Source organism: Marmota marmota, unplaced genomic scaffold, assembly GCF_001458135.2.
Source record: "Marmota marmota marmota unplaced genomic scaffold, marMar, whole genome shotgun sequence".
Taxonomy (NCBI): domain Eukaryota; kingdom Metazoa; phylum Chordata; class Mammalia; order Rodentia; family Sciuridae; genus Marmota; species Marmota marmota.
In genome coordinates, this window is record NW_026000242.1 from 12,324,823 (window position 1) to 12,342,603 (window position 17,781).

General features: G+C 37.3%; 1 protein-coding gene across 7 annotated transcripts in view; it reads left to right on the forward strand.

The window, feature by feature from the left end:
* Alg9 (ALG9 alpha-1,2-mannosyltransferase) overlaps positions 1–16,956 on the forward strand; it is an 86,740-nt gene extending 69,784 nt beyond the window's left edge. For 4 of the 7 annotated variants that reach the window (XM_015489899.2, XM_015489901.2, XM_048795834.1 and 1 more), the window contains exons 15-16: positions 12,380–12,498; positions 12,777–16,034. In XM_015489899.2, coding sequence (XP_015345385.1) covers positions 12,380–12,498; positions 12,777–12,814 — 157 coding nt within the window. In that variant the 3' untranslated portion in view covers positions 12,815–16,034. Of the gene's footprint in view, positions 1–12,379; positions 12,499–12,776; positions 16,035–16,074 lie in introns of those variants that run through there. The other 3 variants (XR_007344553.1, XR_007344551.1, XR_007344552.1) reach the window with 3 other exon arrangements.
* The last annotated feature ends 825 nt before the right edge of the window (positions 16,957–17,781 follow it).

The following is a 17,781-nucleotide window of genomic DNA, read 5'->3' on the forward strand; positions in this document are numbered from 1 at the left end:
CTCTTGAATAGCACTCAATGTGGGAATACTTACACATATGAAAGCAATTTGAAAATAGTGCTCAAAGCCAGGTTCAATGGCATATACACTTATAATCCCAGCTACTCAGGAGACTGAGGCAGGAGAACTACAAGTTTGAGGGAAGTCTGGGCAACTTAGACCCTGTCTCAAAATTAAAGAAAAAAGATCTGGGGCTGTAGCTCTGGGTTCAGTCCCCACTACCCTGGCTTTGAGCACTATTTTCAAATTGCTTTCATATGTGTAAGTATTCCCACATTGAGTGCTATTCAAGAGCAAAGTGTGTCTGTAANTAAAAAAAAAAAAAAATAAAAAATCCTACTCTCAAGTGTGTGTTATTGAAGATTTCTTGCCAGGGAGAAGCAACCTAAAGATTATTAGGGTAGTTTTATGATTGGGGCAGACTTAGGAATTCCAAAAATTAGTGAATATATGAAGAAGCTTATTTTTTGTTGTTGTTGTTGTTGAAATTATTATAAGATAAGGCGGCGTTTGCTGGTGAACTCATGGAGAGTAAAGTTAAAGGTAAAGTAAAGCTACAGGGTATCTGCCCATTTGGGAGAATGACAGCTCAGCTTCTCCTCCACTTCTTTTCCTAATTGGCTTTTTTGCTTTATCAGAGGCTTAGGAGGGACACAAGACACTATTAGCTTGAAAGAAGATCTAGGAATAAGATCTCAAAAATTAGTTTCTAGTCTCCACTCACACATAGCTGATTCTAGAGCCATATTTTCCTCTCCTTGGGTTTGCTGTGTCTGTGTCTGGCTAATTTTATTAAGGATTATGAGATTCCTAGGATATGGGGTCTAAACTAATTGGTAGTATCACTTTTTATACCAGACATATTTGTCACTCTATGGCCATCTCATATTATATACTTTCTAAAATAAGAGGATTTTTGTCTTTCTTTGAACCATGATATAATTGCTACTTGTATGAAATAGCTTGACAAGTGGGCGGTTATAATGCCTACTCTGAGATTCCCCAGAGACAGTGAAGGGAGAAGATAGCAATAAATTACCAGCTTGGTGGTGGGTTCCTTTCTGAATGTGGTAAGAATGTTGGGCTGTGGGAGCCTGGTGGGAAGTGCCTCTCCAGGATGTTGGAGCTGGCCTCCTGAGCAGCAGGGTGTGTGTGTGTAGCTCTGGAAACAAGTTGAGAGGCCCTGCTAACTGCTTTGCACAGCCACTTCCCACTCACTGTTTCCTCCTTCATTATAGGTCCCTTTTGTCATGTTTGCTGTGTTTTCACCTGTGGTCTTGGGGTTGTGAGATTTTATACTTCCCTATTTTAGAGCATGTTAACCTTATCTAATTGAATTTTATGCTTGCCTGATTAGAGACTTTAGACAATTTGGGGGGACTTACACAGGGCAGGATTTCAAAGCCCTCCATATTTGTCATTATAGGTGAAGATCAGATGTAAGAAAGGAGAAGTCAGACCCCTCAGCTGATATGGTAGGAGAAGGGTCTCTTCTAGTGAAAGGACCTGCACCCCAGCAAGGTTGAGAGTGTGCTGATAACGTGCTGCTTATGTTCTTTCAGTGCCAAGCACAGAATTCACAGTGGCCACTGAACTTTAACTGCTCTGGAGAATTTTTACTAAGACCATGGCTCTAGTTTTAACCTCCAAGAAGAAGTAGAAGGCTTAAAGATCCCATGGAACCTGTGCCCTTCATTTTTGTCCTATTCCATAGGGTGGTCTGGTTAATGGAAGCCATTGTCGCTGCTAACCCCCCAGCTCTGGCTAAGCAGAATCATTTATTTCTGGAAGATAGTAAGACCACTGGAGTAATAGCAATAAGAGTAAATTATGTATGTATAATATGTCACAAATAAATTCTACTGTCATGTATAACTAAAAAGAACAAATTTAAAAAGTTTAAAAAAGAGTAAATTATGTTCTAGTTATTGAGTATAACAATTATCTAAACTTATTGGTACAATACAATAGTTTATTATTGTTTTTTCTTTTGGTTTTGGGATTTGACTGGACTTATCTAGCCAGTTCCCACTCAGGGTCTCTTATGCATTGGCTAACAGATGATGGCCAGGTTTGGAGACATCTTAGAAACTTCCTTACCCATACTTCTGGCAGTTGATGCTGCCTCTTAGATAGATCTCAGCAGGGGTGTTGACCAGAACCCCTCATACATGAGGTTTCTCCATGTGATCTGGGCTTCATTACAGCATGGTATCTAATTTCCAAGGGGAAGCACTCAAGAGCTGTATACTTTTTATGACCTAGCTTTGGAAGTCACGCAACATCGCTGCTGACTCATCCTATTGGTTGGAAGCTAGCCACAGGAATAGTTCATGTTCAAGGGGAGAGAAATTGGAAGTCTCCTATTGCCGCAGTCCGGCTGCAGCAAAATAACCGGGGGGTGACGAGCAACTTGTGTACATTGATACAGCAGAAGTGGGAGCCGTTTATTGTAGGACAGGAGGGGTATATATACATTCCACACAGCTTATCTTAATTAACATAAACTAGATACAGCAGTCAACCAATAAGGAATCTCCACACTTAATGGCTCACTGGCGTTACTTCACAAACCACTCCCTCTGGCATTTTGCCAGGCGCCATCCTGACTTGTTTACAGACCCTAACATCCTATTTATGGGAGAAGTGTCAAAGAATTTATGGATATGTTTTAAAATCACCATAGTTTTTTAAATGCTGTTCTCCTTCCAAAATAAATAATTTTTCCTTTAAAGGTGATTTAAAAATAGGTATAAGGTGTACAAGATTGTCTGACAGGCTGTTTCCTTCTGCAACTTCTTACAACTCAGGTGGAAAGGGAGATGACACCCTGTGACATCTATGAATTTGGTTGTAGGCCAAGGTTTTTTTTTAATATTTATTTTTTAGGTGTAGATGGACACAACACAATGCCTTTATTTTTATGTGGTGCTGAGGATCAAACCCTGGTCCCTCCCATGCTAGGCAAGCGCTGTACTGCTGAGCCACAATCCCAGCCCATGTAGACCAAGTTTGACATGCTTCCAATGGTGTTCCAATCCTTTAGGTAGCATTAATTCTCCTGAGAAATAATTTAAGTGAGCTTGTGTTTTCCTCACTGATGCCAAGAACACTGAGAAATAGTAAGAAAGAAGATACCAACATTTCTGTACTTTCGTACTTCTTTATCAGCTTATTATTCTCTTATGCTTACTGTTACATTATCGTTTCTTGGCTTTTTCTCTTTTTTCTTCACCCCCAGATGCTTTCCTGAGACCCTTCATCTGGCAGTTTCCCCATGCTAGATTTGTCTTCAAGACACATTAGTGTTTTGCTCAGTATATTATTCAGTTGCTTAATCATTTGAGATCTATTGACATTTTAGAAAGAATAAAAAGAATAAACATTGTTTTTATTCTCCTGAAGACTTAGTCTGCTTTCTAATTGTTGTGAAATTCATTCTTTAGAAAGAGGCCATCTGCAGGCCACCTGGGTTCCAAGTCCATGCTATAGAGACTCAAGTTTGAAGACAGTGTACATAGTGTACAGATTTTTAGGACTGCTACTGCTTTTAACTAGTAGGCTAAGTGTCTGGAAGCATTAAAATCTTTGTTCTATGTTCCTTGAGAACATAGATAATCAACATCTAATGGTAATTCTTTACAGCATGTTTTAGGGTCTCAGAAAATATTTAAATATGTATTGATTATTTATTATAGTTTACATTCTTCTTTGGGGGGAGGGGATACCAAGGATTGAACCCAGGGTCACTCAACCACTGAGCCACATCCCCAGCCCTTTTTATGTTTTATTTTGAGACAGGGTCTTGCTAAGTTGCAAAGGGCTTCCCTAAATTGCCGAGGCTGGCTTTGAACTTAAGATCCTTCTGCCTCAGCCTCCAGAGCTACTGGGATTACAGGCATGCACCACTGCACCTGGTAGTTCACATTCTTAAAACTGCATTTATATTAGAATAAAAAGGAAAAAAATGTGAACCAAGGATTTCTTAAGAAGTGTCAGGTGTCCTTATTTAGTAAAATAAAGATCACTGAATTATTTTAAAGTATATCTATTGTTTATTTCTTCTCTGTGGAACTTTGGCCCCTGAGTCATTTACTTAATGTGACTTCCAGAGGTTCTTCTGTTTTTCATATAGAGGTAGCCCAAATGAGGGTCCAAAAAGAAGGGGCAGAGACCCTCTGAATGCTGTTGGGCATCTTCTTGACAGGAATGATGAATGGAGCATATGCCATCTATATCTTTCAGTAGCAATCACTGAGAAAAACACTGGAAAATAGCGTTTCCCCAGTGGTGAGACTGAGGTCAGAAAACGTCCAGTTGTCTAATAGCAATCCTTTTTCCATTTTCTACTTCTGAACACTGGCTCAAGGTGACGGGTCAAGAGGTTATGATGTTATGCCCAGTGTTGATCAGGGCCACAACTCAGCAGAGTGATTCACTCTGGATACCAGTGCTGCAGTGCCATGATCCCAATTTGTGCCTCAGCAACATTCCTACTCATTACACATATGGATCCTTGGAGGCTACTCCAAATAGTCAAAACTGAGAATATATTCTTTGAATAACAAGAGTTTTTTGTATATGCCTGCTGAAAATAAAGTCACATGGAAAATAAAGTCACACTGGTCAAATTGGTAATGATGACTCAGCAAATTCTATGTAAACCCAAATCTGGAGAAGGTTACCTGACCAAAGGCAGTGATATTTTCTTTGCTAACAGACTCTTCCCATATTTCACTTGCACTCTAATATCCCATGGGCTACCAAGCTCCCCCTCCACTCCACACATACTGCAGGCACCTGCTTTACTTTGCCCACCTAATGGTTATAGTACCAAGTTGTTTGGGAGGAAAATATAAATAATGTCATTGGTTTTGAAATTTCTTTTTCCTTGTGGAAGATGAATATTTCAAGAAAGGAGAGGGGAGTAAGCCAGATGTTCTAAGAGTCAGGGCATATTATGTTGTTCACAGAATAATACTGAGCACTTTCTTTGGCAGTAGATAGGTAAAGTTCTGTGCTCAGGGAACTGGAGTTCTAGTGGAGTAGAACATATAACATGTCACTCTCGTGTCTATTTTCTTTTGAGGAACAGGGTTAGAAGTCCCTCTGCTCTTATTGCCATTAGTGTTATGTCCCTCATCCCATTTTCTGTTAAAGACTATTAAGAACAATCATATTTTTGCTCCTCACCAACTTTTTTGAGCAATACTTAAATTGCTCAATAACAGATAATAGGTTGTCTACAGCTAAGTCTTGAAGGAATTCTGAGATTGTCTGAAGAAGTGAAAGTAGCTGTGAAAGGTCTCTCACTTTGCTAAGCACAAGAGAATAAAGAGAGAAAACCAACTTTAAAAAAAAAAATTAAAAAGCCCCAGCCGGAAAGAGAACTAGCAATAGGCCTGTGTACATGTTTATTGGGGATATTGATGTTTTAATGAATGGATGGATAGGTAGATTTAGATTTTCTAAATGACAAATTGCCCCAGCATTTCCATTTGTGCTTGCTGAACTGGTGACATCAGGGACTGGCAGCCAATCTTCCATTGACGTCAGCAAGTGCAGATTTAAATCTCCACAGCAAAATTCTCCCCAGCTCTGATAAATAGGGCTAGTAATTGAATTAGAAACATTCCAAGCTGTCAGCTAATTATGCTGTTCAGGCGATTGCTTTGTCCAGATCTGTTTCATCCTTGTATCGCTTGAGTGACTTTCTCACTAGGAGGGGAAATATTTCAGTTTCCATAATAGAGGTACATATTTCATGTCTCTATGATTTATGCTGTGCTCCCTGGGGTCATTTAGCTTTTCCCTTTATTGCAGACATTGTTGTGTGAGTTTTGATAGGCATGAATTTTATTCTAGTTTGTGATTCAATCTAATCTTTGCTTCCGCGCGTGTAAATGTGTGCACATCCATAGTATTCTAATACTCAATTGCTTTCTTCTTTCACAAAGGCAAATAACCAATTTGATTACCTTTTTTTGGTACTAGGGATTGAACTCAGGGGTACTCAACCACTGAGCCACATACCCAGCCCTATTTTGTATTTTAGTTAGAGAAAAGATCTCACTGAGTTGCTTAGTGCCTTGTTTTTGCTGAGGCTAGCTTTGAATTTGCCATGCTCCTGCCTCAGCGCCGCTGGGATTACAGGCGTGCACCAGCACAACACAATTTGATCATCTTTTTCCAACAATTATACAACAAATTCAAAATGCTCCAGTCATGCTTAACATATTAAAGCTATTGATGGTAAAGAAATTAATCCAATAGAAAGTTTAGTTTGTTGGGGCTGGGGCTATAGCTCAGTGGTAGAGTGCCTGCCTCACGTGTGAGGCACTGAGTTCAATCCTCAGCACCACATAAAAATAAAGATATTGTGTCCAACTACAACTAAAAATAAAATTTTAAAAAAAGAAAGTTTAGTTTGTTAATTTAAAAAAGAAAGAAGGGCTGGGATTATGGCTCAGCGGTAGCGTACTTGCCTGGCGTGCGTGAGGCACTGGGTTCAAGTCTCAGTACCACATATAAATAAATAAAGGTCAATCAACAAATTAATAAAAAAAAAAGAAAGAAAGAAGTTGAGATTAGCAGCTGTAATGTTAGAAACTGAACATAAGCCAACTTGTTTTTTGGTTTAAAAACAAACAAAAAATTAACAGAATTTTCTCATCCCAGCTCAGAGATGAGAATGGTATACCTTGACTGGTTCCTTATTACTTCTAGAAGTCATTTAGTGGCTGTGCATGTTAAGATAGATGATGCTGTCAAGATCACACCCAGAGTTGGCAAGAGAGAAGGAGGCTCATTTTTTGAGTGAGGGTTTCCTAGTGCCATACTAGAAAATAGATTCTTCTTAGCATCTCCTTATATTTAATCCCCATCTTTTATACAGTTTCATGTTCAGACTTAACTAGAAATGCCTCCTTGTTTTACAAGCACATTATTTAGAACTAGGTACTGATTACATAATAGTTTTATTACTGAAGGAACATAGCAGAATTGGGTGTTTCTTGACTTTCTTGATGTATTGAATTGAAACCCATGTTTGTACTCAGTGAGATGGTTTTCCCAGACCACAGATTCTTGGATTTTGAATTCCTTATTGGCAGTAAAAACCCTTTCTTGTTCATCATTGCATTTCTGGCACTTATTTAACTCATTCTTGCTGTAGTACTCAGTTACTTGGGGTTGAACTAAGTTGACCTAAATTAATACCTTGTTTGTGTAATATCCCTCCCTTGCTCTCTTCGTTCATCTGTTTGTTCATCCATCCATCCTTCCAACTTTTTTTTTTTAACATTTATTAGTGCCAGACACATATTGGTAAGTAAAGCATACATGGTCCCTGAAGTCTAGATGTGTGGGTGGAAGGAAAGACAAAAAACAAGTTAACCAACAAATAATTACAGATCGTGAAGAATTCAATGAAAGAATTTGCAAGGCACACTGAGACAGAATAAGTAAAAGTAGTGGAAACCTAGTATTTTATAGGATGGTTAGACATCCTCTCAAAGTAGGTAACTTTTAAGCTGAGACATGAAAAATGAGGTGGACTCAGACATTAGAAAAACAGATGGAAGGGTGTTCTAGTCTGAGGAAACAGCATATTCAAAGGCCCTAGGATGTGAAGGAATGTGGTGGATATTTATTTTAAGGAGGTACCAGGGATTGAACTCAGGAGCACTCAACCACTGAGCCATATCCCTAACCCTGTTTTGTATTTTATTAGTGACAGGGTCTCACTGAGTTGCTTAGCGCCTCTAGTTTACCTGCTGGCATTGAACTCTTGATCCTCCTGCCTCAACCCCCTGAGCCACTGGGATTACAAGCGTGCACCACTGTGCCTGGCTATTTTTTTATTTTTGTTGTTGTTTTGTGGTACTGGGGATTGAACCCAGGGTATTCTTCCTAAACTATATCCCCAGCCCTTTTTTATTTTTTATTTTGACATGGAGTCTTTCTTAGGTTGGCCTTGAATTTATAATTCTCCTGCCTTAGCCTCCTGGGGCTCTGGGGTTGCAGGTGTATGCTAGTATGCCCAGCAGGTACTTGTGTTTTTTGAGAATTGAAAGGAGGTTGGTGAGGTAGGAGCATAGAGGGGAAAGAGGAAAATGACAAGGTGGGGTGGGACCAGTAAGCCATAAGGAGCTACATCCCCTATGGCATTGTAGTCCATGAGAAAGAATTTGGAATTTATTTAGTTTGTCTCTAGTTACTGTTGAGTGGACAGAGCATTTAACCTCAGATCCCCATGAATTTGGTTATGATTGGAGAAGTTGCTTTTTTCACTTGTACCTTGGAATGTTGAGTGGATAAAATTAAATGATGTAGGTTATATGCTTTTTTGCAGCCTTCACAGTTCGATCACAATATTATCATTTTGAATTTGTGTATCAGTGATTTAGTATTTAGAATATGCTAAATTATAGTTACATGTCGTCTGTATTCTTTTTCTTCCAAGTAGATTGTTAGCCCTTAGAGAATAGACTTTTAGATCTACCTGGCCAGTATACAAAACCTTACACATAGTAGGCACATAGGTTTTCTTAGGTTTTTTTTTCCTAAAGAATTTGAGGTTAACTTTTTTGAAATTTTTTTCTACTAATTGTACAATAATAAGTATATATATATTTGTACCCAGGGACACTTTATCATGAAGCTCTATCCACAGCTCTTTTTATTTTTTGAGACAGGGTCTCACACAGCTAACAAGGCTGGCCTCGAACTTCAGATCCCTCTGCCTCAGTCTCCCAAGTTGCTGGGATTACAGTGTGCATTACCATGCCTGTTTGTTACCTATTCTTATATATGTTTGAATTTTTCTGTTACAAATGGAAAACCAAGTTATTTGTGAAACAAGAAAATAAATAAATGAGATGGGGGGCTGGGGTTGTGGCTCAGAGGTAGAGCACTTGTCTAGCATGTGTGAGGCCCTGGGTTCGATTCTCAGCACCATATAGAATAAAAAAATAAAAGGTTCACTGACAGATTTTAAAAAAATACTTGAAAAAAAATAAAAAAATAAATGAGATGGTATAAAGTAAAAACTAAAACTACTATATCATAGGGAGTGCATAATTTTTAAAAAATATTTTGTTTTAGTTGTAGTTGGACACAGTACCTTTATTTTTTATTTTTATGTGATGCTAAGGATCAAATCCAGTGCCCCACATGTGCTAAGTGAGCGCTCTACTGCTGAGCCATAACCCCAGCCTCGATAATTTTTGTTTTAATTGATATTGCTAGAATTGCCTTTTTAAGTGGCTGTGTGGATTTATATTTTCACTGGTAATGTCTGTTTCCTAATTCTTCACCAGTATTTGATATTGATCAGATTTTTTAACTTTTGCAAGCCTGATTATTGAACATTATATCTAGGTTTGCATTTCTGTGACTACTAGGAAGATGCAGCATCATTTTAGGTATTTATTGGTCATTTGCATTTATCTTCTATTTATATCCCTTATCATTTTCCCCGAGTTTCTTGTCTTCTTATTTATTGCGGGAACGTTTTATATGTTGTAGATATTAATCCTCCATTCTGTGTACTGCAAATATTTTCCCTAATCTCTGCTTTTATCTTTTTTCAGTTGAACATTTGTACTAAAAAATAATGCATAGGAGTTTTTCTTCCATTTTAGCCCAGTCAGCATTTTTGATGATGGTATGTCCTATGTGCAGCCCAAGATAGTTTTCCAAAATATCTTTGGAACTCCCTGGCACAGTCTGTCAGCATACCAGGAAAATAGTCATCACCATCTACTGTCTCAGTCCAGTGGACTGTTTTTATACTTTTAAGCTATTTTATATGTAACTTACAAAAGTAAGAATAAAAGGATAACAATTTTTTTTTCATTTGAAAATGTAATAATAACTTAAATATAACAACTTTTTCCATATTCTTGTAATTGTAAACACACATATACCACTGAAATGAACATTGTCCCTGAATGTAACTAACTACTCATTAGCTGTCATATTTTCTTTGTTTTTTGGAAGATTCTTAAAAAGAATAAAATTGTAAATAGAACTCGTCCCCAATAGCAAAGAACTTCTCCAAAAAAGAAAGTATAAAACTGCACTTGGGTCCAGTGAACTCTGATGTCATACCAAGGGCTGAGTTGATCAAAAATACATAATGAATATATTGATGAAGCTTTTTTTTTTTTTTGTGTGTGTGTGTGTGTGTGTGTGTGTGTGGTGACATCTGGAATGGAAATAACTCCTAGGTTTGCAGGAGTTTGCTCCAGCTTGCATCTTTATGTTCTGATCATCACCTTATCTGTGCATCCTGAACAAAAAGAGTAAACTAACTTCCTTTTGTCTGAGGCAGGTGCTTCCTCTTCCTGTTCATTCTGTTTTCAGCGGCCCTGCATTATCTTGTGTGTCCCTCCTCTAAGCCTCTTTTCTCTATCAAAGCCCTTGAGCTGTTAGTTGCTGAAGTGAAGTGCATCTCCGAGCACAGGGCACTGCCAGCATCCCAGTTGGGAAGTATTGCTAAGAGGTGTGTTTGCCAAGCACACGATATCATTGTGTGCAGGCATTGCAGGAGTCTGCCAAACCTAGAGGTAGGCTGCCAGTACAAATGCCACGTTGACATGACATTTACAAGTTTAGAATTTGGAAAAAGACTGGCAGTGGAACACCCCTGAGCAATCTCATTTAGGGTGGCAGTAGGTGGGCCAACTTTAGATTTTCAGACTCAGAAATCAGTCAGGAAGTAAAGCTTCATATAGAATTTGAAGCTGTTTCAATAAAAGAAAATAAAATCATGGCATTTGCAGGTAAATGGATGGAGTTAGAGAAGATAATGCTAAGTGAAGTTAACCAATCCCAAAAAACCAAATGCCGAATGTTTTCTTTGATATAAGGAGGCTGATTCATAGTGGAATAGGGAGAGGGAGCATGGGAGGAATAGATGAACTCTAGATAGGGCAGAGGGGTTGGAGGGGGAGGAAGGGGGCATGGGGTTATAAATGATCATTATTATCCAAAGTACGTGTATGAAGACACTAATTGGTGTGAATATACTTTGTATACAACCAGAGATAAAAAAATTGTGCTCTATATGTGTAATAAGAATTGTAACACATTCTGCTGTCATATGTAAATTTTTAAAAAGTAAAAAAAAAAAAAAAAAAAGAATTTGAAGCTGTCACTACAACTTTTTTCTAGAAAATAGATTCTTTTTGCCTATTCCTGGGATATAGGATAAACTATAATTGTTAAGCATGCAGACTCTAGAATCAAGCCTGGATGTGAATGAATCTCCATTATTTACTGGATGATCCTGAACAACTTACTTAACCTGTGTGACTTGGAGCAAGTTTGAACCTCAGTTTCCCATCTATAAAAGAGGGGCTGGGATTGTGGCTCAGCAGTAGAGTGCTCGCCTAGCACATGTGAGGCCCTGGGTTCAATCCTCAGCACCACATAAAAATAAATAAATAAAATAAAAATATTGTGTCCAGTTACAACTAGAAAATAAATATTTAAAAAAGAGGGCTAATAATGTCACTTTGCTCATAGGATTAGCAGATTGATTGAATTACACATTTAAAAGCAAATTTTCTGCACTTATTACTTTCTTAAGAAACTCTTGAGAAATTCAGGTTTTCAGTTTTCATATTTCAGTGATAAGTAGATACAATTTTCCAGAGACATGTGTAGACTCTCAGGAAACAGATTTCTTTACCTATCTAGAAAAATTCAGAGCTGGAGTCAGAATCATTACAGTATTGGGCATCACTACATTTTCTTAGATGTAGTAACTATTTGGGTGTTAAGAATTCATTTCAGGAATAGCAGCCCTTTGATTGACCTAGAACTCTTTTGTGGCACAGTTTATGCAAAATGAAGACTTGAGAGCTATTTTGAAGGGCATACTGTGATTTATTAGGGAGACTGTTTGTCATGAGTAACAAGGTACTTGTTCTTAAGTATTTTATCATGAACAGGCTTTTTTGTTTTATGAGCTGTGTGTATAAGATGTAATCCTCACAGGGGAAGAACTGGGGAATGTAGTTGACCAAATTATTCTGTGTCCATGTATGAACATATTACAGTGCATTCTATTTTTATATATAATTGTAATATACCAATTAAAAATAAGTAAATAAATAGAAAGAAGACCAGTAAAGTAGAGGAAGAAGATCAGTGGGAAGAAGGAAGGGAGGGAAAGACGTAGCACTGGGGATTGAAATGGAGCAAACTTTCTTATATGCATTTATGGATATGTCAAAATGAACCTCACTATTGTTGTATAACTATAGTGCACAAATAAAAACATAAAAATAATCCTTACCATAGAGTTTCCTTTAAGTATCATTAGTAAATTCTCCCAAGTGATAAATTTTTTCCTTTTTTTTTTTTTCAGATCTTCAAAGCTGCTTCGGGCATTCTATGTCCCCTACCTTTCAGATCAGTATACAGTGTATGCAAACTACACTATCCTTAAACCCCGGAAGACAAAGCAAACCAGGAAGAAAAGTGGAGGTTAGCTACACACCCATGGTCCCAAAGGACAACCATCTTGTTAATTAGTGATTCCTCTGACCCGACTCCCTCCAAGTCATTGCCTGTAATATTTGTAATAAAAGTCGTCTGACATGAATACTGGAATCTGGGTGTTTTGGGCTAGTCATAGTTGCATTTGCTTCTAGTCTGTCTCTGTTCTGCATGTAAACTTCTTGCAAATAGAGAAAGGCCCTGAAGCAGGGAGAGATATATTGCTCCATATCTCATTGTCTTTCTTCTATTAAATTATTCACTAGACCGGAGAAGAGCAGAATCATCTCACAGGAAGAATTGAAAGTCCCTGGACTGGATGCCTGTGTTAAGCTGTTCTCCACACTCTGGCCTGGCATCTGAGAACTAGCAAGGCTCTCTTAGGCCATGTGGGCTCCTCCACCAAAGCTGTTGGCAGCTCCTAGCAGACCTTGTTCAAATCCTAATGCTGAAATTGAGCATAGCCTACTTGCCAACTGACATGTCCTTTTCATCTCCAGCAAGACAAAGCTTCTATCAAGCACTTCACAGGACTAGTACCCTGTCCTGGAGCTATCTCAGGAAAAAGGCAACCATTTGAGGAACTGTGACCCGATTTTATTATATTTGATGCCTCTAATTTTCATTTTATTTCCTTTACAACTAACTTTCACTGTATGGTTAGTTTTTTGTTGTTATTGTTATTTTAAGTTTTAGCATGCTGTATAATTTTAAACTTCTCTGTATAAAGGTATCAACAGACTAAAATATAACTGAGTAGGGCATCATTGACGAAATTTGGTTCTATCAGTTGGTAGATTTGGATGACATCATGTTTTTAAGTAATGTATTCTAAGGCCATTTCTGAAAAAATTGTTGTTTTTTTTTTTTTTTGGTAACAACCTAGTGAAAAGGACTAGTATATAATTATAGCACCTATTTTTCAGCTCTATTATAAGCACATCCTGCATGGGGCACTTCTAGGCAAATAGGCAATGATAAGGACCCAATTAAAATGTAGTAAATGTATACTATTACTTTACCTTTACATTGTATTTCACAGTTGACAAGACACTTTCCCAACATCTCATTTGATCTTCACAATCAGTGTGAGGTAAACAAGGCAGGTGATTTATCTCCATTTTACAGATGAAGAAAAAGACTAAGGATTGGAGGTAAAGTGACTTGCCTGAGGTCACAGTCAGTAAGTAGTTGAGCAGGGGCTAGCTAGAACCTATGTTGCCTAACTTTTCTCATCTAGTGCTTTTCCATGCTTCCTCAACTGTGAAAACATACTGATGATGAGGTTGACCAGAGACCTGATTGATAGTGTAACTTTCTATTTTAAGAAAGAATTTTATTTATATTTCTTTGAGTTCTTTGGAGCCTTCAATCTGCCTGAATGTTAGATAAACCAACAAAGCAGTGCTCTGTGATATAGCCAGGCCCATGGCCAGAAAGTACTGCTTATTTTGGAAGTCATGTTCCTTTGCAGTCACACAGGATCCAACTATCAGTACTATTTCTATTGTCCATTGGGGGCCACATTATAGGTGCCTTATTTCCTTAAAGGTCAATGTTTTTGGTATCTGAAAACAGAATGAATCTTTAGTTTTCCATCTTTTACTTTTCAAGAAAAGATCTTCCCCACAGGAACTGAACCCAAGAAAGGAGAAGATGTGATAACAGGAAAAATGGGAGTTATAATAATAAAAAAAAGTCTCTCTGGAGATTCATGCTAAAGGAATATCTGAGCTGGAGTTGAAGCACTGGAAAGGTAATAGGTATAGACAGTAACTAGAAAGTAAAGATAGACTGAAGTCCCACTTGTTTGAAAAATCTCTGGCTTTTAATTCTCAATATTTGATTACTGTTTCCTAAAGCAAATAGTGAATATATGATCTGCCCACAGGACAGAGAACTGTAATTGAAGCATTTTGCCTACTTACTTATAAGTAGAAAAGTTCAGTGATGGAGGTCAACAGAGAGTGCTTTTTTTTTTTCCTAATGAAAGTGGTACAGTAGCTCTGTTGTAGAGCATATGCTTAGCATGGGCAAAGTTCTGGGTTCAATCCCCAGCACAGAAACAAAAAAGTGTTAGAATGCTTATGATTTTATCATCTTGCTTGTTTTGGGGAAAAAAAAAATGTTTAAAAAGACCTTTTAAGCGAGAACTTAATTATAGCACCAAAAAAAAAAAAAAAAAAAAAAGTTCAGAATTGATGCAGGGCCTCCTTGGGAATATCAGCTCCTATCCCTTTGAAAACCTTATTTTGGCTTTCTCTGTTCTGTGTATCTTTAGTGAGAGCACAACAAATTGCAAAGCACTGTGCCATCTGCTATAGGTAAGGAATTCAAAATGAATGCTTTTTGTGTGAAGGTGTTTTTTTTGTGTGTGATATTTTATAAGTATGTTTTAAAATGTCCATCTCTTAGCAATACAGGGATGTTAGCTTTACCTCATCTGGTCAGAGTAGCATTTCTCCTCCAAAGAGTCAAAATTCAGCTTGTGTTAACTCCTCTGATCCTGGTAAAGAAAAAGTATCTAAGATACTTATTACTCCAGAGATTATTAAATATTGAAGAATGAGGACTACAGATTCTTCATAATAGACCTTGATTGTAAGCCTTTAATTGTGGCAAATCTAGGATTCTCTCATCTCCAGCTCTCGGGCAGCCATCTGAAACTGAATTTTGTGACACCTAGTACCAGCCATTACTGAACCAGTCTGTGTGGTAGACACCTATAACCAAAACTTACCTCACACCTGGTAGGTGTCATCTGATAAAAAAGAAGACGGGTCATTTTAATCTTTTGGGATAATCAAGCAAATTGTAACCCATACTTTTTATTTCTGAATTCAAGTTTAGAAGCAGATTCTTTGATTCAAATCAAGGTAATTCTTGATCCCAGCTATTTATTTAGGTCATACATTCTAGTTTGAATTTCTGAGAAAAAACTTTGAACACCCTATGTATTTCTGCAGCATGAGATCTGGGGTAAACAATCCTTTCTTGTATTTTGCATTTCCTGAGATTTATAGAAATAAGAATTCACTGTGATTGTATACTCACATGGCCATACCAGGCAGCCCTGCTCTTAATTTGGTTAATTTTAGTTCCTCTAATGAGAGAAAAGAGGCATAATTAAATCTTGACTCCCACAGACATAGTAAATCTCATGTGTTAATCCATTCTTATACCCCTACATTAAATGCCTTGACTAAAGCAGATAAATGGACATGGAACTTAGCTTTAATTTTTTTGCAACAGAAAGATCAAAATTCCATATGGCATTGTTGGATTTTAGAGGCTCTCTGGTGTATTTGTAAATCTGAATGTTGCCTTTAATTTTTTCAATCTATTTAATCATGTGATTTATGCTGCAAATGAAATCAGGAAGCAGTACAGCGTGGAAGCAAGAGTATTATCCAATTCATTTGTCTTCCTGATCTTGTACTTTATTTCTTGTGTCAGTGTTTACATGCCATACTTAACTGTATTTTCTGTGAAAGAAAAAGTTAAAATAAATCTTGACACTTTAATTTTCCTTTTCTTAGGTGATTTGTTTTCTTTTGCTTTCAGCTTTTAAATCCTGCTTCCCTAAAGCCCACCCCTCAATGCACAAACTTTCCTTCTACCAAATAGTCCAGAATATTTGTCCTGAAACTTTTGGATGAAGCCTTTGGGAAGCTCAATGAGGGCTAGTTCTTTTTTTTATGGAAAAAAAACAGGTACAGCAGGACTTACTTAATGTTTGAAAACCATACCTGAAAGAGTTAAAATTCCTAGATCCATGTTAAGTTTTTGGATTGAGAATCTCTAGTCTGTGAAATTCTACTTTTCAGAGAAATTCTGATTCAGCTATATCTAACATTTGGATAATTTCCCTGTTGTTGAGGGTTGTCAGGAGGAATAAAACATTTTTCTAAACAAATTTCTAACATCGTCCTATACCCTCCACCTTATATCTAATAATTACTTCTAGAGGCCATCAGGTTTTGTACCATTGTAATCATTTTTCTCCCCATAGGACCCAAAATGGCCTTGAGATTTGGTTTATTCCTCTCATGTTGTTTAGGAGGAGAATGCCTTTATTAATTGAGTTCAGCAGGGAGAAAGTCACAGCCTTAATTTTTTCCCTCTGTCTAGAATACCATCTTCTCTGTTACTCCTTTAGGTCTGAGTCTCTTCTAAAAAGCCTTTCTAGACTTCACACCCTGTGATTTCTTCTTTTTCTGAACCCTGTTGGGTACACAATGTCTTTACTAGGGCATAGAACTTGAATGTAGAAACCTTGTCAGCCTGTCTCCCAAGAACATTGTTTACACATCTGAGATAAGCACCTTGCCATGCTTCTGTGTATCCCAGTGTTTAACAAGGTTTCTTGTACACTTTGGTTCTATCCATGTTTATTGACAATGAAGAGCAAAGACACTTGGAACTAATAAACAACTGTTAATCTGATTTTGGGATGGATTCTTGGACCACAGAAAATATAGCAGGTCATAAGTCCTGAAAGGGCAATTTATGAATGAGGCTTCGAGTGTGTATAGTTCAGTAATTCTCCTGAAGTACACAGTCTTCTGTACAAATTCCTCAGGGTAACTTGTAAGTAGAGAATGTTTTTTCCCTTGAATATTTCTATTATCACTTGATTTTGAAGCATCATACCTATTGCAGGAGACCTTCTGAATGTGTGTGTGTGAGCAAGCCTGGCCTGCAGGTGAGAGTCCTACTCACAACATGCCTCACTAGGGAAAGGGTGTCTGACACAAGATGACTTTGTAGTCACACATTCAGATCAAATAATATTAAATAGTAAGTGATATTTTAAAAATCTGTTTTGGCTGTCTTCAGCTGTGGAGTTCACATAGACCTGACATTTAAACAAATTATAACTGACAAATTTGATAAATGAGGGAAATCCCAATTAGGGATATGAGATTATGGAACTGTAGTGATAAGGACAAACTAAAAATTTCCTATTGTAGTTTTGCAGAATAAACAGCTCATGTTTAAATTAATAATTGGGAAAAAATAACAATTGGGTTCAAGTAGCATTTTACCAGAATATCAGCCTTTATTTATCTTCTTAAAATGTAAGTGAATCTTCGAATACCTTTGTGAAATACTTCAAGATAAGTAGAGATTTTTTGTTTTGCTTCTAATTTCTGGGCTTATTCTGTCATTCCATGCTTAGACATAAAAGCATAAATCAGGTGACTTCCCAATGGTGCTAAATAGCCAAAAGTGCGTGATTTAAGACAAACTTCTTTTTTTGTTTTGTTT